General features: G+C 55.7%; 1 protein-coding gene across 24 annotated transcripts in view; it reads right to left on the bottom strand.

The window, feature by feature from the left end:
* The window catches only part of MACF1 (microtubule-actin crosslinking factor 1), a 136,736-nt gene that overhangs the window by 31,882 nt on the left and 82,245 nt on the right, over nt 1-22,609 (bottom strand). For all 24 annotated transcript variants that reach the window (XM_027903360.1, XM_027903361.1, XM_027903372.1 and 21 more), the window contains 4 exons: nt 22,427-22,556; nt 21,409-21,608; nt 20,226-20,721; nt 18,192-19,663 (listed from right to left, as the gene is read on the bottom strand). In XM_027903360.1, the coding sequence (XP_027759161.1) occupies nt 18,192-19,663; nt 20,226-20,721; nt 21,409-21,608; nt 22,427-22,556 (2,298 nt within the window). The remainder of the gene's footprint in view (nt 1-18,191; nt 19,664-20,225; nt 20,722-21,408; nt 21,609-22,426; nt 22,557-22,609) is intronic.

Raw genomic sequence — 22,609 nt, 5'->3', positions numbered from 1 at the left:
ACCACGAAATTACAGGCAGCGAGGAGCTCACTGTATTTCGAAAGACAAAGGCAATAGGCAATTAATGTGCGAGTCGTTTACCACGGATTTGGCACGGTCCTGCCTGGGAATCCTGCGGGGAAAAGCTTTTTAAACCAAAAAAGATTTGATAGGGAAGGGGGAGGAGAGCGAATGAAGCTCCCCATTGTCGAGAGAGGCAGCAGGGAGAATCCTGTTTCTGCAGAGGAGATAAGTGCTCTTTATCGGAGCTGGGGATCTGCTGGAACCACGCGGCGCCCTGTGCACGGTCCCCCTCCGGAGCTGCACAGCCCGGTCCCAAGGGACAAACCTGCTGTATCCCCACAGCAAATAACCCAAGCCCCAAAAAGAGGGAGCAGAGTCCTTCCTGGCTTACTCTGCTCCCTGAGCCCACGAGCCCATGCAGAGCACAGGTCACCCCGCAGCCAGCACCGGGCAGGATTGGAGCCCTTGGCCCTGTCGCAACATTTTCCCATTGGAAAGCAGAGGGGATGGCAGCCAGCCGCCTGTTTTCCCAAGAGCGCCTCCTCCTCGTGCCCAAGAATGCACGGGCACGGATGGCAACAAAAAATCCCCACTTGGATGCAAGATCTGCCCCAGTGGAGCAGCAGCTCGTGGAGGGCCCAGCTCTCCACACCGAGACGTCGCTTTGCCTCCGAAGAAACACAAGGCAGGCAAAACCCCCCAAACACACCAAACCCCCCCAAAACCCCTAAACACAGTTCCCAGCATGAGCAAGAGGTGCTGCTTTGACTTTCTCTGCCTCATTTCCAAAGAAAAAGCGCTTTCTTCCCAGCGGAGTTCAGCAACTGGAGGGTGGGGAGGTGTCCTTCCAGGACATGAGCATAGGGTGAGGTGGTAGACACTGTCCAGAGCTGTCTGCTCATGGATAATTATTCCACAGTTATAAGAAATAAATGGTGACATGGAAGCACTGATTCCCCGGCTGTTCTCCTGTTACTGTTTATATATGGAGCTGCTGGTTAGAACAGCCAAACCCACAAAAGGATCAGGCTGATAAGCATGGCATGCCAGGCTGGTCCGAGCTCTCTGCACGCTGCAAAACAAACTCCAGGGCTCTGAAGCAGCCTGGCAGGGAGGGAGCCCTGTGGAAAGCCTCTGGACACCCAACCAGGGGTACCTGCAACACAGCTATCAGCCAGCCTGAGAACCCAGTGCTCCCTGAGGATCCCTACAAAGACAATCTCACCAACAGCCTGAGGGTGAGCGTGTCCAACACCCTTGTTTTCCTTTGCTCATAAAGGATTCCAGTGATTTAGTTCATTAACCTCGCTGTGACTCAGCTCTGAAACAAATATTTAACGACTACCCTGTGCCAGGCAGGAGAAGGAGCAGAACGAGGTGTCCTGCCCTGGAGAAGGGCTGGACAGACATTTTGGAGAGCAGAAGGACATCTGCTTCCACCACACCTCCACCTCCTCCTCCTCCTCCTCCTCACTCCCAGAAATGCTTCCCAAAGCATCCCCTCGCTTTCTGCTTCCCACATCTCCCTTAACCCCAGCGCTGCCAAACACTGGTGGGAAGAACTGGCATCACCAAAAATATCTGAGCAAGGGGAAGGTTTATGGGGTTAAGAATCAGAGGTGCTGAACCCAAAATAAGGGTCCCACCAGCAAGGACACGCTGAATTTCAGGCAACAGACAACACCACCGAGAGCCCAACGGCTTTTCCCTTGCCAAGGTCCTCTCTGGGTGTCCCAGCCCGTGCTCACATGGACCCCCCATGTGAAACCACCTCTCCAAAGCCCCTCCACGTGTGTCCCTCAAACGGGTGGTTCAGCCCAAAGGATGAGTAATTGCGACCGAATGGGGGATTTTCGGCGCTGACTAACTTCTGATGTCTCCTTAGTGATATCTCTCCTTTTCCAGATGGCAGGAAATCAGCGCTCGGCTGTGGGAACTTCACCACCGAGGTCTCTCCAGGCAAAAAAGCCACGAGCACGGCACGGTAACGCAAACCCCCGAAGGCCAGGGAGAGTGTGAGCCCCTTCCCGTGCGCCTGCCGAGCCCCAGCACCTTAGTGCTCGCTGGAAAAGCCACAGACAGCGATGACTGCACGGGACAGGAATTATTTGCACTTAATTCGTTTTACAGGTTTCTCTTTTCCGACATATTTTCTGCTTCAAAGATGGGAACTACCCCCGCCCGGAGTCGGTGAGAAGGTTTTTCTGAAGTCTGTGATTTCCATCTGAGCGACCATAATGTACTTTACTAAGCCAAAAAAGTATAAGACAATAGTTGAGGTCATCGAGCAGCGAGTCTTTTGCCTACTCTACTTATAAAATCACACAATTCCTCCCCCCCACCCCCCAAAACCTTTTGCTTGCCAAATTCAAGCCCATCTCAGGAGGGAGAAGGTTGTTCTGAAGCCTGAAGGGCGCAGATCGTGCGTTACCAAGTGGGCTCCCACCTCCCACCCACCCCTCGAGCGCGAAATAAAGCGATTTCTGCGCCCGAAGCCCCGGCTGCGAGCGCCCCAGCAACAAATACCTCGTTATCTGGAACGAATCCATCTGGTAGAGCAGGAGGCCCTTCTGCAGCGAGGGGTCCCTCTGTGCCTGTCGGCACCTCTCCCTCGCCAGGGCACAGGGCAGTGGCACCACCACAGCTGGGAGGATGGAAGGTGTCCCCCAGCGCGGCCCCAGGGAGGGTTTGTGCGGCGGGTGCTGCAGCAGAGGGTGCCCCCAGCAGCTCTGGGATGGTGGATCCCTCTGGGAGGGGTGGGAAGGCGAAGGGGGGATCCTCCATGCCTGGTGGCACGGGGGCACCACCGTCCCAAGCTGCTCCCTCGGCTGCGGGTGCTCCTGCAATGGGGTCGTCCTCCAAGGCCAGCACTTCGCTGGGCAGGTGCCCCAGGATGGGCGGCACGACCATGATGGCAAAGTCATCTGTATCCCCCAAGGCCACCACCAACGGCATGGGGTCACCACCAAGATCCCCAGCACCGGAGGCGAGCGGATCAGCTGCTCGTGGTGGCACAGTGGCAACAGGCACATCAGCAAAGGGTGGGGGGGCTTCCAGAAGCTCCTCCACCATCAAGGGCATGGCAGTGGTGGTGGCTTCCAGAGGTTCCTCAGCATCCACGGTAGGATCCCCAGGGGCTGGTGGTGTCTCCTGAGCCTGGGGCTCTGGGACAGCCACATCTCCAAGTGAAAGTCTGTGGGCTGGAGCAGAAAGCTCCCCAAAATCCCATGGGATAGCGGGCCCTGCAATGGGTGATGTGCCAGGAAGCTCTTCAAGGGTGACTGGGCTGGCATCACGTGGAACCCCCTCACCCAGCCCTATGGCACGACCCCAGCTGGGGGCAAACAGCAAGTCCATGTCTCCTGGCTGCAGGATGGCTGCTGGTGTCCCCCTATGTGTGACAGCCACCTCCAAGGGGGACGCCTCAGTGCAGGCAGCCCCTTCCAGAGCCATGCCCTGGCTCTGGGAAACCATTTCCCATGGGAGGTCCTCAACAGGCACTGGGAACGTTGTCAGAGCCTCAGAGCCTGGCTCTGATGCAGAGCCAGTGTGGAAAGGCAGCAGAGAACCACAGCAAACACCCCCACTCCCTGCCAGATGAGTCCAGCCATCAGCTCCACTCCCTGATCCCAAATTTGTGGCTTCATCCTCAGAAACCAGTTCATTGCCAGCAACCCAGTTAGCAACTTCTGTCCTTCCAGGCAGAAGGTGATGGATCCCAAATGGATCCATCCCCTCAATGCCAGCCTTGCTGTGCTGTGGGGGAGCCCCCAGCTCCTCCACCACTGTGCCAGGAGCTGGGGGCTGGCAGGGGGACACTTGGCCAGGACAGGTCTCCTTGGGAAGCTGTGACACTTCCCCATCAGGCACCAGCAAGTCCTGGTTATCTTCACCCCACCCCGCCGGAGCGCTGGGGTAACCAGTTCCCCCCAGTCCCGAAGGTGGACGTGCCCCTGTCTCAGGAGAAGGCATCCCACCAGCCACCAACACCCTGCAACTGTCCACCAGTGGGTCAGGGTCATCCTCCTCCACCAGCACTGAGGAGCACTCTAGGAGGGATCCTGGCGCTGTGGTGGCCACGGGGCTGGGGGAGGCCCCTCCGTCCGAGTCCGTTGGGGTGACAGCCAAGGTGTCCCTTTCTGAGAAGGGTTCTGTCAATGGCTCCAGCGTGCTCAGCATCTGCGAGCTGCAGGTGACATCAAAGTCCTCCAGATCAGATACAACAGCAGAGTCTGAAGCACTGATGTCCAAAGGGACCCTATGCTGACACCCTTCGACCTCCGACCCGGCCAGTTTGGTCGAATCTGGGTCCAGCCCCTCTGAGTCCATCGGGGAAACCTCAACCTCCAGGCAACCCGTGACACCCCCACCACACTCATCCTCATTCAGGCACTGCTCTTCCAGCTCCAGGAACATCTGCACAGAGTCTGTGTCGGACAACTCGGGGCCTGTGGGGCTGGCTGAGCGCTCCAAAACCGGAGCAAAGTCCTCAACTCCACACTGCACCGCCGCGTCCTCGGTGCAGCCTGTGCTGCCGGTGAGGGGGCTGCCGGCACCCCCTGGGCAAGGGCAGGACTGGGAGGTCCCTGGGCTGAGGGCAGAGTCATCCACCGGAGCAGCGGATTGCTCCCTTTCTTCAGAAATATCTGCCAAGCAACAGCTCTTCTTCTCCTCTGCCACCAGAACAGCCTTTCCTCTCTCTGACAGCGTCGCCTCCTCCCACTCCTCCATCATCACCCAGCGCTCGTCCTCCTCAAATCTCAGCTCAGACTCCGTTTTCTCCCTGAGATTGGAGGTGATGAGAATATCCAGTCCCGTATCCAGCAGCTCCTCACTAAGGCACGGAGAGAGGTTGACGTTCTCCACTGTAGAGTCCGACCCGGAGGGCTCCAGGGTCTCCTGGTGCCCATCGTTGAAGTTTCCCTTGATGAAATTCTTCCTGGCTCGAGGCCAAGTGGCACTGGGGAGCCGGCAAGCCCTGGCCAGGTCCCTGACGCGGCTGTCACCGGCGTTCAGCAAGGCCTGGCGCTCGTCCCGGGGACCGTCGTACCCATCCACGCTGAACTGCTTGGCCGTCAGCGCCTCCGCCGCGCCAGATGACTTGGAGACGTGCTCCAAGGTGAGAGACTCGGACATAGGCTCGCTGTGGTCGGGCTGGCCCGGCTGCTCGGTGAGCATGGCACTGGAATCCCGCTTATCCCGCAGGGAAGGGTTGGAGGCGCCCGCTTCCGACACCTCGCTCAGCGAAGCCCCCATCCTTTCCGCAAATTCGGTGAAGTTGGGTGGCATGAAGGACTTCCATGACCGGCGGTTGACGTTCTCCTTCCTCTCGGGGTTTGGCCGCCTCTTTGGTGGAGCCGGCGCCGGCTTGGAGACGTCACTGCTGAGCTTCAGCGCGTCAAAGATGACTCGCTCATCCAACTTTTTCGGTTCTGGCGCCCTGGACTCGAAGACGTTGGCAGCTCCCAGAGTCCCGTTGCTGGATATGGTGCTGCCATCCCCCTTGCCAAGGGTGCTCTTGGAAAGCTGGTTGAGCTTCGATCCCTGATCGATTTGCTCGTTAATTCTCATGGTGTCGTATATCGATCTCTGGGGCACGTAGCAATCCTCTATATAACCATCCTCATCCTCGCCCTTCCCCAGGCAAGTGCGGTTCTGCCGTAAACAGTCTGGCCGGCTCAGTGGTTTGCCCATACTCTCGTCCTTATGGATGACGGAACCGCCCTGGCAACCTTTCGCCCACCACGGCAGGAAGCATCACATGGCCAGCAGGTCCCAAACCCACCGTGCCAGACTCTGATCCCAAAGCAGAGACCCTATGGGGATGGGATGGCGCACCGGCAGCACCGCGCCGGTTCAGCAGCCCGACCGACAGTCCCGAGTGGCGAAACAACCCATCTCATCCCCCAACCTGCCCAAAAAAACCCCATCCATCAGCAGGTCATCCAAACCCAACGGCTTCGATAAAATATTCCAAACGGTTTAGCGACAAAAACGGCGGAAGAGTTTGAAGCTCTTGAATTATCCTGTCCGTCCTTCTGTACTAACAAAGGCACTGCTTGTCCCGGCCGCTCAGGGCTGGCAGCACCGAGCAGCTCCGCGCGTTTTCTGCCCAGCTCCAAGTGCCGTGGGAGTCCAGCTGGTCCGAATTAGCCTCTCCCCCCGACTCTCGTGTTTTCATTTGAACTGAGCTTGTCAGCGGATATTCGTACAAGTTTAAACACAGGAAGTTCTTCATTCAGGGCAAACTCGGAGGTTTCCTGTCTCAAAAACATGATGGCATTGTTGTTCCCCGTCCCCTCGCCCGGTGCCACCGGGAGTCATGGAACCCCCCCAAAATCCAGCCGGTGGGTGCGCAGCAGCGGCGGCACACCGCGGAGTCCGGTGGTGCAGCAAGGCTGCTGGGTTCTTCGCTTTTTTTTTTCCGCTTTCTCCCCAGGAAAAAAAAAAAAAAGGCTATAAAACGCATCCAAAAATGGCAAAGGGACGGAGCGGGATGGAATCCCCTGAGTTGCCTCCGGGAGCCGGCGGGGGGGACGGAGCAGCCGCGGCTGGAGGCGGCAGTTGCCGCTGCTGCTGCTGCTGCTGCTTCTTCTTCTTCTTCCTCCTCCTCCTCCTCCTCCCAGCCCCGCTCGCACTAACTTTCCCGGCGGCCGGTGTCGGGCTGCGGCGGCTCCGCGCCACCGGGCGGCCCGGCCATGGCGGGGCGGGGGGCGGCGGGGCGGGCGCGGGGCCGGTCCCCGCGGCGATGCGGGGCGGACCGGGGATGGGTCGGGGTGGTGGGGAGGGGGGGGGGGGGGGGGGGGGGGGGGGGGGGGGGGTCACACACACACACACACCGGGGCCGCCCTCCCCTTCCCCTTCCCCGCCGCTCTCGCCCCCTTTTGTGCGCGGCTCAGCGGTCGGGCCGGGGGCGGGGGGCTCCGCGCCGCCCCCGCGGGCAGCCCCCGGCCGGCGCGGCGGGATGCATGGCCGCTGCCTTCCTCCTCCTCCTCCTCCTCTTCTTCCTCCTCCTCCTCCTGCTACCGGCCGCCGCCGCCCGCTCTCCTTCCCGCCGGCGGAACAAAAGGCCGAGCCGCGCAGGCCGCCGCACGCCCCGGCCCCGCCGCCGCCGCCAGCACCGGCTCCCGCGGAGCTCCAGCCCCGGCGGAGGGCGGGGGGACGCGGGGGCGGGCGGGGGGCGGCTCCGCGGGGCGGGGCGGCAGCGCCGGGGCCGCCCCTTCCCCGGGCGCCGCGGTGCCTCCCGCACTCCCCCCGCACCGACCCCCCCAGCGGCCCCGGGAAGGGGGAACCGGAGGGCGACCCGGCTGGGGGTGGCGGGGGGGATGCTCGGTGGCAGCGCGGGGGTGGTCCCCGCCCGCCCCGCCGGGGATGGCCCCTCCTCCGGGGGGGAGGCGGCAGCCCCCGACAAAGAGCAGCAACGCCCTGGCTCGGCGGCGGCTCCGGCTCCGGCTCCCCCCGCCACCGGCCCCGCTCCCCCGGCCCTTTGTCCCCGAGCCGGCGCTGGGTGAGGGGCTGAGACCCCCTCCGCCGGGTCCCCTTGCCTCTCACACCCACCCTCGCACAAAGAACCGAGCTATTAAATCATTAAACCCCAAACACCCCCGAAGTACCATTTTTGCCTTCCCCACCGCTCTGCCAAAAACCCAACCGCAACTTGCCACCCGTCAAGTTGCCCATCACCCACTGCAGGCTCTTTTCCTAAAAATCCTAATTTTTATAGGCTCGGGTCTAGGTCAGCATCCTGCTGACCTAGAGTTCTGACAGATCCGAGTTCTGTCACCCTCTTTTCCTCCCCCAAAACCCTTGGGTTTAAGGCACAGGGAACATTGAGAGCAGAGAGGGAGGCAGCCCGGGCGTGTGAATCACCACTGCAAAGTGATGCTGAGGGAAGTCACAGACTTGGGAGAGAAAACAGGAGGGTTGGGAACAGCCTCCACGCATCTCCAGGCAACAACCCGCCCCACCAGCCACCCGGCCTTCTACTTTGGGATGAATTATGGCATCGGGATAAAAATACAAGGTGTTTAACACAGAAAAACGTGCAGCATGCACCCCAAAAGGGCCAAAACCGGGAGAATGGGACTTCAGTCTGCGTTTTGTTGTGCCACAGCTTCACCAAAACCTTCCCACCCAGCCATGGTGAGCCATGGCCACGTTAACAGATGAAGGCTGAAGCCAAAGGACACAAAATCCTGATTTTTTTGGATATATTGCAGGTGCCTGCCATCCCAAAAACCCCAAAGCTTGGCCAAGGTCACAGCATGGATGCGATGGGAGTCCGGCTTCCCTACCACAAACCCTTGGACCCTTCATCCCCATGTCCCAGCACCAACTGCACATGCAGCAGCTCCAGCACTGCATTCCCAAAGGGATATTTCACCTTCGAAGAGATGGAAAGGGATGTTTTGTGGAAAGGGAGGGCTCAGGGAGAAATGCCTGTCAAACAGCCCAAAGTGCTCACTGGGAATGTTTGCACACCAGGACACTCCTGGAACCCCTTTCCTCCATCTTCAAATATAACCAAGGGAAAGAGAGGGAAGTGGGGAGGGAGCAGAGATCTGTGAGGAGAGTCCAAGCATCCTACAGGGAGCCCCCTTGCCCATCCACGGCATGTCCTCTCCACATCCCACCGAGCCCTCCTGGATGGACAGACAGACAGACAGACACGCGGTCCGGGCTGGCCCTGCAGCCTCCTCCAGCCCCATCTGCCAACACTGCCAGAGCGTCCCAAAGCCCAGCTTTTTCTCCTTGGCGGGGGACACTCCAGCTCCCGGTCCCTGTTATTAATCCAGCACAGCTGAAACAACAAGAGGATGACGGGGCTGTGCCAGCGCTCCAGCAACGCCGCCCCTGGCTCCCCTGCTACCACCTTGGAGCAGGACCGTTACCGCTCCGGGGCCCCTCCGTGAGGAATCCCAGGCATCCGGGCTGGGGCGAGGAGGCTTTTTGTTCCACTGCGAAGAAGGGACGGATCTCGACGTGGAGCTGCCCCGTTTCACAGCCAGAAATTCTTTTCCCATTTCCTCACCGAGTCACGAGTCACGTGCCAGGAGCAAGCCAAGTCTTCCTCCCAACACATCCCCCCCCCCAATTTCTAATACCATTAGGGAAATATTGGGCAAGGACGAAAGCCAATTAAAAACCTGCTGTGTCCCAGCCAGAGCTCTTACAGGTTCCCCAAATCATGGTTTCACGCCCGCAAGTGCCACCCCAGCGATGGGGACAGAAGCCAAATGGTGCTGGGCTTTGCTCGAGCTTTGTGTTGGCGCAAGGGATGGATGGAAAGGTCCTTTCTGAACTCTCGTCCTTTTTGGGTGTCTTCTGCACGCCCTCAGCTAAAACCCACCCAGCGGTTTTCCAAGACTCTCTCCAAGCAGCAGCATCCCCATCTGCCTCCTGAACCTGTTGGCTTCAAGCTTTCCTCATAAGGCCACCAGCGCCGGCGCGTGCCGTCCCCGTCACGGGGTGATGTCACCCTGTTTACGGCTGCGCTCCATCCTGCGCCGCTGCCACCACTGTTTACATGGCAAAGCAGTATTTGGAAACCAATATATTTTTAGCTTCCTTTTAATGCATCTCAGCAGCTGGAAGCGAGGGGACGAGCGAGAGAGCGCAGAGGCAGCTCGAGGTCTCTGATGGGCGCGTCGCTAACGAGACCAGGGCGCAACCATCAAAGCTCCTTTAATCTTCACCTTGGTGCCCTCCTGCCCTGGGATTGCAGCACCTGCTTGCCAGCCTGGATGAGGGTGGATGCAAGACATCTCCTGCCTTGGCACCATGGGCTTTGTCCCTACAGGTCATGCTGACCACGCCAGAGAGTCATAAAATAGTTTGGGTTGGAAGGGACCTTACAGCTCATCTTGTTCCTAACACTGCCATGGGCAGGGACAGAGCTCCAAGCTCTGTCCAACCTGGCCTGGAACAATTCCAGGCCACAGCTTCTCTGGGCAACCTGTCCCCCATGTCTGACTCCATGAGTGTGTCACCAAGCTGGTGGTGACCGGAGGGACCACTGGGTTGGGACACTGGATGTCCCATCAAGGCAGAGTGGATGAACCCAAATGCCTCCAGCCCATTGGAGGGACTCAGAGCACATTTCAGCCTCCCTCAGACACTGCAATAAAAGCACAAAGCCAAATCACACGCCCCTAAAATCTCCCTTAGAAACCGCAGTTTAGGCTTCGCTGGGATTTTTACCAGAGGATTCACGTTTTCAAAGCCTTTGCTGTGTTTATCGGAAGGTCAGAGGGTTTCCTTTCCCTCTGTGTTGCTCTCCTCCTAAACTTGCTCCCTTTCCCTTGACTGCTGTTTGGGTGCTGGGTGGGCAAGCCCTGAGCTCCCAGCCTGACCCAGGAAGGAGCACCCGGGCTAATCCCATCCCGCCGTGCCACGCTGGGTGCTCCCTCATCCCCTTGGCTTACAGCTGACTTCAAACCAATTTCACATTAGGGCTCTGCCACTATTCAATCCCTTTTCAAAGGCTACAGCTGCTCGGGATGCAGGGAGCCAGCACATCTTTAAATCAGCCATTTGGAACCTGGAGCCTGTTAATTCGGGACTCTCCTCCACGGGGCTGTGGGAGGAAACCTCGGCCGGCTCCATGGGGGTCTGCACCTCCACAGGAAAAGTTTCAGAAAGAGGTTATAACCCAGACCCACAGGGAAACCCTTCTGTAGGTTGGATGTACACCATGGTTTTAAATTCACTTTGTTTCTGCAAGGGTGCAGGAGCTGCACCGCAGCGCCTTCCCTGCAAGGCAGCTCATGTAGATGTTGGTATAAATAATTCTCCCGAGTGAAGCCTGGAGCCCACGTGTTACAGCAGTGCTCAGGCACAGCCCTACACGTGGCATTCAGCGCTCCCATGGAACCCCATCTTCGGGCACAGAGCACCCCAAAAGGTGCCTGACAGCAACCTGAGGTGGGGCTGTGAGAGAAGAGCAGAGCCACGTGGCAGGGTCTTTATGGCCAGGAGGTGAAACCTGTCAAAATGCCCATTTTTGTCCTCGGTTGCCCAGTTTTCCTGCAAATTCTGCTGCCAGGCTTTGCTCCGGTGCTGCACGAGGGTGGATGAAGCATCCTGGGATACCCAGTCATCCCACCCTGTGCTCCCACTGACCCAGCACCCATGGGCAGGGTGGTGGGTGCTGCCACCCCACTGCCCACCCAGGGACATGGAGAACAGCAGAATCTGCTCCTCAGAGGAAAGGGGGACAACAGGGAGAGCCGAGGGATGGGGTGATTAATAAACTGCTCATAAGGCTCTGTAGGAAGTGAGGTAAGTGTGTTATCATCCAGAGAATCCTCTGGATGGGAGACATTTAAACCACTCCTTAGGCAGGAGAATTGGCAATTGTTCTTGAAAGGCTGCAGTGACTAATCCAACCCCGAGCCCTTTCCTGCAGAAGTCCCCATTTGCTCCAGACCCAGTGGCCACAGTCCCTCCCTTCCCTGCTGGAGAAGGGCAACTTGCTCGGATGCTGTGGGTGATGGGAATGTCCTGTGTTCACTCAACCACACACTTCCCCATGGATGCCCCCTCCATGGCCATGTGCTGCCAGGACCAGGCTCCTCTCCCCCTCCTTTGCTCAGCCCTTGCAGACAAAAAGCTTCCCATCCTCTCCTCCCTCGGATCCTCAGCTCTCCCGGTCTTATGCAAAGCTGGTATTTTTAGTGTCTCCTGGAAACACTGTGAAGTGTCATCACCACCAGCTAACGAGTGCTCCGGAGAGCGGACATTCCTCCGGCCATCTCCCTCAGCTGGGACCTGGCAGGGTCACCAAAGCATCTGCAAGTGGGTGGCTTTGGAGCAGTGACCCAAGGTGGCTCCTGAAAGGCACCCTTTGATCAAAGCCTGACTGTTTCACGGTCAAGAAAAGAAAAGGGGGGGGGGGGGGGAAAGCCTCGCTATGAATTTGGTCGATCTCAGCAACTCTTGGCTTTACTCGCTCTTGTTCTCGGCTCGCTCAGGATCAGGGAAGGGCCTGATGACACGTCAAGGTCAAACCCACCCGAGGCTTGCTGATGAACCAGCACACCGGCAACGTTCCCCTTTGGGAACAATGAGCTCCAGGGGCTCGTTTGCTCTTCCCTCTGCGCTAAAATTTATTTTCCAAGGAATAAGGAGGCTGCAGGGACCACTCGCTCCCACGTTCCTCTTGTGCAAACACAAGATCACCAGGTTAGGAGCGCACTGAGCACCACCAAGGATCTGCAGCTTGGGCCACTTGGCCCAGCCAGGCTCGGTGACAGCCCTGTCACCCGGCACAGCTTATCACCCCCCATTTCTCATCCTCCTTGCCAGCGAGGGGAGATGGTGCCTTTAAGGCAGCCTAACAGCTGTCAGAGAGGAGGCATTTCTGCATGTGCTGCTGATGCTGAAAATACAAGCCAGAGATACTTTAAGTAGGTCTGGAAAGTGTTCAACGAGAAGACACCGTCGTGCAGCCGGTCCCTGTTCCCAGCCCAGTCCCACCCAGCTGCTCCCAACTGGACGACTGTCGGGAGCCGCACGCATTCCTCTGGGGGCACACAAGGGTTAAAAATACCCTCGGCCAGCCTGGGGCACAGCAAGTGGCAGAGTGTCCCTTCCCTGCCCCATCCCACCCCAGAAACCCAGCTCTGCTCTCCCACCTGCTGGTGATCTGCTCCCAGCTATGGGGTCTTCGCTCTATGCCGGGGTGTGGAGTGCCCAAAAAACGTGCTGCCTCCAGAAATTAAGGCTTTGATTCGGGTGTAAATACCTTGGGTCATCAGCAGACTGATTCATTCCTGCTCTTTGGGTTAGCCCTGCGATCCCAAGGTGGGATGCTGGTTCTCCTCTGCCCGAAAAAGCAGCAGCCTCAGGCAGCAGCATCCGGGAGAAACCCCGGGACACGGGGCAGCAGTTATGGGCACCAGTGGTATTTTCAACAGCACCACTGAGTCAGCTCCCTGTTGGAAAGGTTGGGGGAACAGAGTCATAAATAGAGTGCTGAGGAAAGCTGACATCCTCCAGCTGGGAAGGGGGGCAGGAGGAGGGCACGGGAGTGTGCGTGGGCTCATGGTGAGCACAACCCAACGGCTGCTTCCACTTAGGATGAAGTGGGGAGGACCCGGAGCAGGGTCAGACGGTGGCATTGGAATGGCAAGATGAGTAATGCTGGTTAAGGCTTCACTCACTGCATCACGCCCCCCACCCCGGGATTCCTTTCCTGAATTTTTTTTTCATTCCGGCAGACAAAGAGGGTGCTGGAAGCACAAGGACTGTGAGGGCCGTGGACGACCTGACCTGCTCTAAAATAAAAAGGGAGTGCGGCTTCAGTTATTGCTGTCTAGGGATTCTCCCTCCCTCCCTCCATCATCCAGCCTAAGCCTTTACTGGCGTGACGGAGCAGCGCCCGAGTTCACTGCACTGAGCAACTCCAGCCTCAAATAAACCTCCCCAAAATTCCCCACACCAGGAGGAAAGGCAGGAGGCCTGAAATCCCACGCCATCCCTCCGCTCCGCTCAACCTGCCCTGGCAAAGACATCTCCCGTGGAAGGTCAGATGCGACAGACCCCCTTCCTCTCCCCCTCTCCTCTCTGTCTGGGCCAGGGTGGGGTTTAATTAACCCTGGGAGGAGAGGTCCCGGCTGTGCCAGCTGCGGCAGGTCCCGGCTCGCCGCATTCCTCCGCCGTGCCCCAACGCCCGCAGCAGCCGCGGGCCAAGCGCAGCTGCGGGGCCGGGGCGGCATCAGGAGGGGGACAACAACTCCATGGAGGCCCAGCCACACACAGACACGCCACCAACTGCCCCTACACCCGTCGGGGACGTGGCAGCGACCACTGGGTTGCGTCAAGTTTGACGCTTTCCCCTGGGTTACGTTTTGGGTCAAGTTCTCCGGGCTCTTGCCGGAGAATCCCTCCTGGCTGTTGAGCGCAACTCGGAAGGAATGCAGGCTGAGCCGATCCTGCTCTCATCTTCCTCACAGGGACAAGGTGTTCCCAGCAAAGCAAACCATTCTGGCATGATCCAACTGAGATTCTTCTCTGGTATGACTGCCCAGAGAAGCTGTGGCTGCCCCATCCCTGGAAGGGTCCAAGGCCAGGTTGGATGGGGCTTGGAGCAACCTGGGCGAGGGGAAGGTATTCCTGCCTGTGGCAGGGGGGTAGGAACTAGATGATCCTTAGGGCCTCTTCCACCCAAACCATTCCATAGTTCTGTGAAAGGGGAGGGAACAGCATCCTTCACTCCCAGGCACTGCTCTGAACTGCAGCGAGCCCCAAAATCTCTGCCAGCGCCTTTGACCCAGGACTGAGTGCTACTCTCTGCTTTATAGGTGAAATGTGGCAACATTAGGAGTTTGTCCAAAAACAACACGGTGAATCAAAGAAGGTCCCAGCTCAGAGTTGCCAACACCAAGCACCAGCCAGGCTTTGAAAGCCAAGTTCAAAATCCACTGCGTAAAAGATAAACAAAGCCCAGGCTTGAGCTCGCTTAGCCAGGAGGCCAAGCTAGCCCAGCACAGATGTCTTCCCCAAAACACCCAAGAATTTGATTCCATCAGCTCTGTGGGCCCAGGCTGATGGATGCTCTTTGGTCAGACAGGACAAGCCCATGCCTGGGGCTTTTTGGCACCACAGCTCCAAACCAGCAAACCTCACCTCTGCTTCTTCAGCGTGTAAAGGAGGATGAACCACTTGCACTGAGCAGACCAAGCTTTATCCCATTAGTATCACAATTTTTGGGAGGAAGGGGTTCTAACTCAGGGTTTTCCAGCCCAGGGGTTGCTTACACCAGAGACTATGAAGAAACCCTCTGGTTCTTCATGTGAACCCCCCCCGCCCCTCTCATCCATGCCTGGGGAATCACTTCCCTGGGGAATTCTGCTGTTTGCTAAACTGAATCAACAAAGCTGTTATGTTTAGTAACATCTCAACTGTAGCTCATTTGATTCCAGTCATTAAAATTTAATATTAGTGCAAGCTTTGAGAAACCTGAGCTGACAGCAGAGAGAGGGGAGGGGGAAGAAGTGCCCCAGCCTGAAAACTCCTACGAGGAGCTCTGGCTGGTGGTTGATGCTTATCCCTCATGCTGAAAAGCACAACTTGGCCCTGTGAAGCTCAGCACAAAGATTCTTCCAACTTTCAGTACCTTTTTACACAAAAAAGGGGCCCCTCAGAGAGGCAGCAATGGAAAGGGAACCGCTTGGGTTAAACTCCTGCTGAAGATAGTTAAAAATGAGGTTCCTTTGCTCTCACAGCTTAACATGAGCTAACCCCATGTTATTTCTTCTGTGGCATTGCTGGATCCGAAGCGATCCATCAGGATGTCCATATAAGCACAGGTTCCAAACCACAGAAATGCCTTTCAGCTGCACTTGATCTCATCAGAAAATGAGGGGCTAAATTAGATGACCCCTTAGAGCCTCCCCTCCAGATGCGTTTCTTACGATCCTCTAAAAAAACGTGGTGCTCCAAATTAGTCCCTGACTAGTTTTCCCCCACCCCCTGAACTCCAGGTCCTTCCTGCATCGCTGTCCTGGCTCCTGATGGCCGTGGGAGCCGGTGTGGACTCAGCCCCTCGGTGGTCCCATCCCCAAAATCGCATCCGCTCGCTGAACCGAAACACCTCCTGCAAACAAAGCCTCCCCCTCCCAAAAGCAGCTGCTTCCCAGCCTCCCACCGCTAAGAAACCCGGCCAGGAAGAAAAACTTAGAGAGGGAGAGGGCTCATCCCTCCCAAAGCCAGGATTAGTCCCTCTGTGACCTGAGAAAGGGGCTGGGGGGGGGAGAGAGGAAATGCACGGATGGCAGTTTTCCAAAAGTTAAGGGTTTGTTGGGGGTTGTGGCCTTTTGGGGGCAAGTTTAAGGGATGTTTGCAGAAAAAGGAAAAATATATGGGATGCTTCAAATATGAGCTGCTTCAAAAGTCATCTGTTCCCAGCCTCCACCAGAGCCTTCAATATATCTTCTTTATTAAAATCTGGACACAATGAGTCCAGAAGTGCCCACCTTTGTCAGGACTCCATTGGCAACTTGCCTGGAGCCCTGGGGCCATGCCTAATTTGCATCTCATTTACACAGATGTTCATTAAAATTAATGCCTTAAGGCAGAATATCTGCCTGCATTTGAGCCTCCTGGACAGACAGACCGCGACCGCTCCCGGAGAGCCCCCGTCACCCCATCCATCACCCCATCCATCACCCCATCCTTCCCCCCCTGCCACCCCCAGGAGCACTGCCTGGCTGAGGAGCTCCTCTGGTCCCCCTGGACACTCCGGGCATGCATCTGGTTTGCAAGCCAAGAAGGGAAAAAGAGTTGTGATACTGTCTTAGAGAGACAACCCATTGAGAAATAAAAGCCTGGTACAGCCAAGAGAAGCCCCCTGCGTTCCCCACTGCCCACAGAGCCAGATTTCTCCACCTCTCTCCCTCCTGCACGTACAGAGGACAGACAGTCCCTGCCAATGCCCTTCCACGTGCAGATCAGAATCAGGGAGATTCCAGTTCCTCCTTAGAGAGGACTGGAAGGTGAAGCTTTGCTAAGATCTGCTGTGCAACATTCAGGGTTTGTGCAGAAATCCTTGCTCCCTGGATGCAGAAATCCTTGCTCCCTGGATGAACTGTGCATGGGAGGAAGGGAGGAATGCTGCTGCGTAACCACGATTGCCCCATCCGCCCCTCGTGCTTCTCCCCCACTTCACTCTCAGCCATTACACAGCAAAACCCTCCCCTCCCTGCTGCAACTTTCACTCTCCCACCAACACAGACCCCAAGTGCACTGAGTGGCCTCGATGGCCAACAAATGACTCCTGGTAAGGACACCTCCCGCCCCCAGAGCACCCTTGGCTCATGCAGCCCAGGTCACCTGTGTCTTACAGGGTCATTCTCAAGGTCACTGAGCTACAGACCATGTGCAAACCCCTGTGATGGGTTAAGCTGCTCCTGCGAGCCCGTCCAGCCCGGCAATCTGGGTTTCGTCATCGTTCCTAATGGGAGCTGCTCAGCCGGGAATAATCCCTTGCTCCGCAGGAAAGGTCCACTGATTTTAAGTCCTAAAAACTCCTTTCTGGATATATTTGTTCCAAGTGACTGTGTGGTGCTTAATGATGAAGTTAAATCCTTCCCACCGATACCGGCTCAAAGCAAAGCCCTGCCCAGCACAAGACAGCAACGCCATCAGATGAGGTTGAGTTTGTCCCATAAATGACACTTCCAGCTATTTTTCGGATAGGCAACCCCCCAAACCAGAAACACCTTGTCCTGGTGAAGGTTTCACAGGCATATTCAAGTGGTGGAATGGGATCAATTAGGCATGAGATGAAAAGTAAATGGCTGTAAAACTGCTTTCTCCTCCCACCCCCCATTAACACCAGGAAACGAGCAGCCAGATGTAAATCAGCCCAATCATCAACTCCTGAGCGCATCAGGAATAGAAGTTTCACAGCAAGAGAATTTCTAAGCTGTGTTAATATAATTAATGTAGTGTAACAGCATGGCCCAACATCATAATACTGTATAAAAATATATCAAACACACTCCAACTCTTCCCTCTCTCAGCATTCCACGCAGGTCTTGACAGTCTCCATCAACTCCTTGCTGGAAACGTGAACAGCCCACATAAAACTTCACCTTGGTTTTACTTCCTGTGTGTATCCCTTGTCCCACGGTTTATCTGTGGCTTTATTTGTACCCAGGGACTCCAAAATGGATGTAAAATGTGACCCAGGTGAAGCGAACAACGAGCAAGAATTGGTAGGCCAGGGAGAAAGACCTGCAGAACGATCTGATCTGGACTAGACTCTCAAATGATGCCAACCTCACAGCTCAGATGGACTCAAAACCATCCCTCTCTCCCTCCCCGAAAGAAACCTAAATGTCAACTACCTTTACCAGCCCACGAGATGTTGGCACATCAACATTACACATGCCCAGGAGAACAGGGATTTTCCTCCCGATCGCAAAAATCTTCCCGCGCCTTTTCACCGCAGACTATCAAGTCCACCAGCCGATCTTACACACTCTCCAGAGCAAGGAATATTTTAGCACGCCAAACCCACTCGAATTACAGCAACAAACAACGAAGGCGCGATGGCTCGGAGCCCAGAGGTCCTATACACACACACACACAAAAAAACCCCCGCAACACCAGCCAGACCTCCAGAACACCGAATACCACTTAAAAAAAAAAAAAACAACCACCATTATAGCATCAAGACTTACCTTGAAGTCTGCCAGCTGCTGGCTGATGGTTTCCACCTCCGTTCCCACCACCCACTGCAAGGCCTCGTTCTCCTCGGCCGCCGTGGTCATGTGGGTCAGCTCCTTCAGCCGGCTGTAGAAGTCCTCGACGCGGGACAGCGTCGTCTCCACCTGCTCCCGCCGGTTCCTGCCCCTCTCTGTCAGTTTGCTGCACTGCTTGTTCAGCGTCTCCAGCTCCCGCTTCAGTCCCAGCAAATCGGGGCTCCCTTCTTCCTCCAGCATCTTCTTGCACTCGCTTTCGGAAGCCTCGATGTCCAACTTCAGTCTCTGGAGTTTGCCCAGGAAGGCGCGGACGTCCTCCGCCTGGGACTGGAGGCTGTCGGAGTCTCTCCCGATGGGGCCCATGCTGTCCAGCTCATCGTCCAGATCCGCCAGTTGAGAGAACATCTCCCTGACCCGACTGTTGAACTGGCTGATCCCTTCCAGCTTGTTTTCCATGAGCGCGCAGCAGTCGTTCACTTTCTGCTTCACGGCCCTGAAGTCCTGCTGAGCCACCTCAGCTTGGCTTAAGAGCTGGGAACAGTCGGATCCATCTGGAGCATCTTCCACCAGACCTTGAGTGAGGTTTTTCAGGTAATCCACTTGCAGCTCCAGGGCCTGCAGCACCTCCTGCTGTGCCCTGAGCTTCTCCAAATTCTTGTTGCTGCAGGCTTGTGGCCCCAGGGCGTCGTAAATCTCCAGCTGGTGCTTTGCCCCTTCCAGCTTCTTCTCAATGTTCTTGAAGCTCTCTTGAAACTCCTTGAGCCTCTGGGACATTTCTTCAATGGAGCCAGTCTTGGCTTGCAGCTCTTCTGTGATGGCATCCATCTTCTGATTGATGCCAGCCTTCTCATCCCGGATGTCGTCCTCGTCCGTTTGGGAAGCGTCGATCAGGATGTCGGCAGCGCTGTTCAGCATCTCCAGCAAGGACCGGCGCTTCTCCACGTCACTCAGCATGGCCTTTGACCTCAGAAGAGTCGCCTCCAGCTGCACCGGGTCCAGAGTTACCTCCAGCTCTGCCACCTTCACCTTGCAGTCCTCCACCCACGGCAGGAGATCCTCCGTGTGCCGCTGGTACTTCTGAGCTTTCTGCAAACAGTCCTTGAGCTTAGAGTGTCTATCAGCAGCCTGTTTGCTGAGCTCTTCCCAGTGTGTTTTCAGGCCGACCAACTGGTTTTGCAGAGTGGTCTTCTCCTCCCCAGGCTGGACTGAGAGCAGCAAAGATTCTCCCTCGGCCACAATCATCTCGTAGGAGCCACTGTGTTGGTTGAGGCTCTTCTGGAACTCTTCTTGTTCCTGAATTTGGCTCTGTAGCCTCTCCAGTTTAGCAGAAATCGGTTGGCTCTGAGCTTGCTGGCACAGTTTGTCATCTAGCCAGGTCCTGAGTTCATCAAACATATGCTGGAACTGCTGGGAACTCGCAAGCGCAGTCTGGAGTCGGTTCATCCGGTCGGCTGGAATGGGAATAAGATTAGAAGGCGACAATTAAGCTGAAATCAAATAAGCAAAGTGCAATTATTTAAAATCATCTCAAATGTACCAACTGTGTTTTGATTAACAGGAAGGAGTTTTCCATTGCATCACCAGCCTTTTTGCTCACTGATTCATAAATTTCTCAAGTAGTAAGAGGCAATGGTAACGTGGTTGTCTTGGGTCTCTAAATGCAATCCCTTAGAAACCAGAAGATGCATCCCCAGATTAGAGAGTGGCCACTGGGGCTCCTCCACACCCCACTCTGAATTTAGGAACCTAAATTTTTTTTTCCAAGCATATGCCACACTGCTTGTTGAAGAGTCACATCGGTGGGACTAAAACACCTCTGTTCCCTCTCCAGGCTCAGGTATGTCTGGAGTTTGAACTGTCCCGTGCTTGGTCCCAGATAAAACACCCATGAAGCACCCCACAAAATGATAAATGGTGCTTCCCTTACTACTTTTAGAAATCTAGTGATGGGAGAGCCCTTTGGCAAAGAGCAGGGGTGGAGCTTGACATTCCAATATCTCCTAAGTGTCTCACCTGCCAAATCTTCCAGCCCTTTGAGAGGAAGTGCCACCGTCTCCAGACGTTTCTTTAACTCATCTTTGAGGTACTGCTCCCCAATCAGGACAGAGAGGTCATCACAGAGGGTCTGAGCCTCTGCAATCTCCTCCTCCAGCTGCTCCAGGTCCGAGCGGATCTCGCTGGTTTCCTCCAGCTGCTGTTTGACGGCATCGGGCTGTGTGCTGATGGCAGACTGGCTGCTCAGGCGCTGCCCAACTGCCTTCACCTTCTCTGAGAGGCCCTGGAGGAGCTCCTGGTACTGGGTGCTCTTTACTATGGCTTGATCGATTTGGCTGGAGCGGGAGTTGAGGCGTTCCGTTAGCTCGGACCATTTCTGATTAACCCCCTGGAGCTCATCCCGCACCTGGTTCGTGGATGGAGAAACATCTCCAGGGCCAGTCAAGATGCTCTGGGCTGCCTGGTTGAGCTGCTCATGCTGTTGTCTGCGGGCTTCAAATTCCTTCAGCATAAACTGGAACAGAAATAACATAAAAATGTTTGCATAAAACTGACAGCTCCGAATACACACAGTCAAAACAAACCAGACCTCCAGGGGCTTTATCCAGCCCGTGGAATCAGCAGGAACAAGTCTTGGGGTGGGACAGGCGTTGGGCTGGGTAGGCCAGGATTTATTGTGACCTTGGAAGTGAAAAAGCTGGGAGGGGTCTGCAGCTCCAGGACTTTGCTCTCTCTCTTGTTTGTCTTACTGCTGTGTAATGTAACATAAACCAGTTAGATGAGAAGGCAATCTGATTATGTTAACTGGGGCTTTTTGCTTCATGATGTGGCCTGTTACGGACATGTTAGGATTTGGAAGCAGGAGGTATGGAAAGAGCAGGCTGGCAGGAGGAGGGGCAGCATTAGCAAGTCCTGCAGAGCATCAGCACAGGTCTTGTTTAAAGCAATTTCACTCTCCAAGAGGGGCCAAGTGATTCATTGATGAGTCAATCCAGTGCGGGGAAGGGAGTTTGGGCACTGCACCCATTTTAAGTTATTCACAGCAGTTTGGGCTCAGCTGGGAGGACTTGGGAGGGGAGCCACGAGGTCTCCAGAGTGCTTGCAAGACAAATAATTCCAGCTGCAATCTTCCACCTCATATCTGGATGAGACACCCTCCCCCTCCACGGACACCCAGCGTGGAGATGCGAACCCTTCTCACCTGGACCTGCTGCTTCTGTGCGTTCAGCATGTTGGGGTCGATGGAGAGGGGTCCCAGCACGCTCATCATCAGCTCCTTCTCCATGAGCCAAGGGCGCAGCTGGGATTCAGCAGCCTGGAAGGTGGCCAGCTGGTTTGCCGACTCCTCCAGCTTCTGCTGCCGCTCGGCCGTCGCCTGGCTGGCTCTTTCCCACCTGCAATCTGAAGCACCGGCTGTGTTGGCTCCTGGTCGTGCTCCTGGCCAGCCCACCCCTCCATCAAGCAGGTTTTTTTCCCCCTTTTCCCATGGTTTTCCCCATGGGAAACCTCCTCAGTTTTCCGATAAAACTAGCGTGGCTCTATTGACTCTCTATCTAACAAGCCATTACCCAGCTCTAATGGCTACGTGGTCTTGAAGCTCCCAAGAAAAAGCCTTGCAAGCAGGATTTCTGTGCTCTAGTCACTACTGCCATGAGCTGGTCTGACCTTGGGTGAGCCATCTCACATCCCTGGCTCGATAAATGAGGATACTCTCATGTGTATCAGTCCTCACACAGCACATTCAGATCTCCTGGACGGAGAACTCCATAAACACGTTCCTGCTATTTCAAAGAAGAGAATCTCTGGGCTTCTTTTTAAACACACAGCCTTGTTTAGTCAACATTTAATTACCTGGGATAGCCTCACTAACGACTAGAATTTTATATCAAGCAGTGAAGCTTTTTAATCACAATATTCAACCCATGTCACCAACGTGGGTTTTTTTGCTTTTTTTTTTTTTTTTTTTTTTTTAAAAGCAGCAATTTAAGGAGGCACATCTTTAGAATCCACATCCATCACAGAGATTTTGTTAATCACGACAGTGCTCCCCTCAGGAACACCTTGTACACCAGACAGCTCTGAGATAAGTTTGCTATTTACTGAATATTAATTAGAAGTGACTCTGCTCTGCCGTGACTTTGGGATTGTCCCGCACTCCTGAACCGCTTCTAACGTGATGTTTGGAGACAGAAGCCTCACTAAGTGCTTCAGGCACTTACTCAGGTCTTCCTGCATCTTCTTCCAGTTCGCTGCTTCTGGGGAATCTGGATATTTCTCCAGCAAGCCAGAAAGTGCTTCCTTTACCTTCTGGATCTTCCCAGAATTCTGTTCCAATTCAGCCAGAAATGCCTGGAAAATAATGATTTGAACTTCCTCAGACACAGGGCAAAAAGATCAAAACA

The sequence above is a fragment of the Empidonax traillii genome, unplaced genomic scaffold (assembly GCF_003031625.1).
Source record: "Empidonax traillii isolate 1590-97213 ecotype Southwest subspecies unplaced genomic scaffold, ASM303162v1 scaffold958:size599741, whole genome shotgun sequence".
NCBI classification, from domain to species: domain Eukaryota; kingdom Metazoa; phylum Chordata; class Aves; order Passeriformes; family Tyrannidae; genus Empidonax; species Empidonax traillii.
This window is presented reverse-complemented; position numbering and strand designations above follow the sequence as displayed.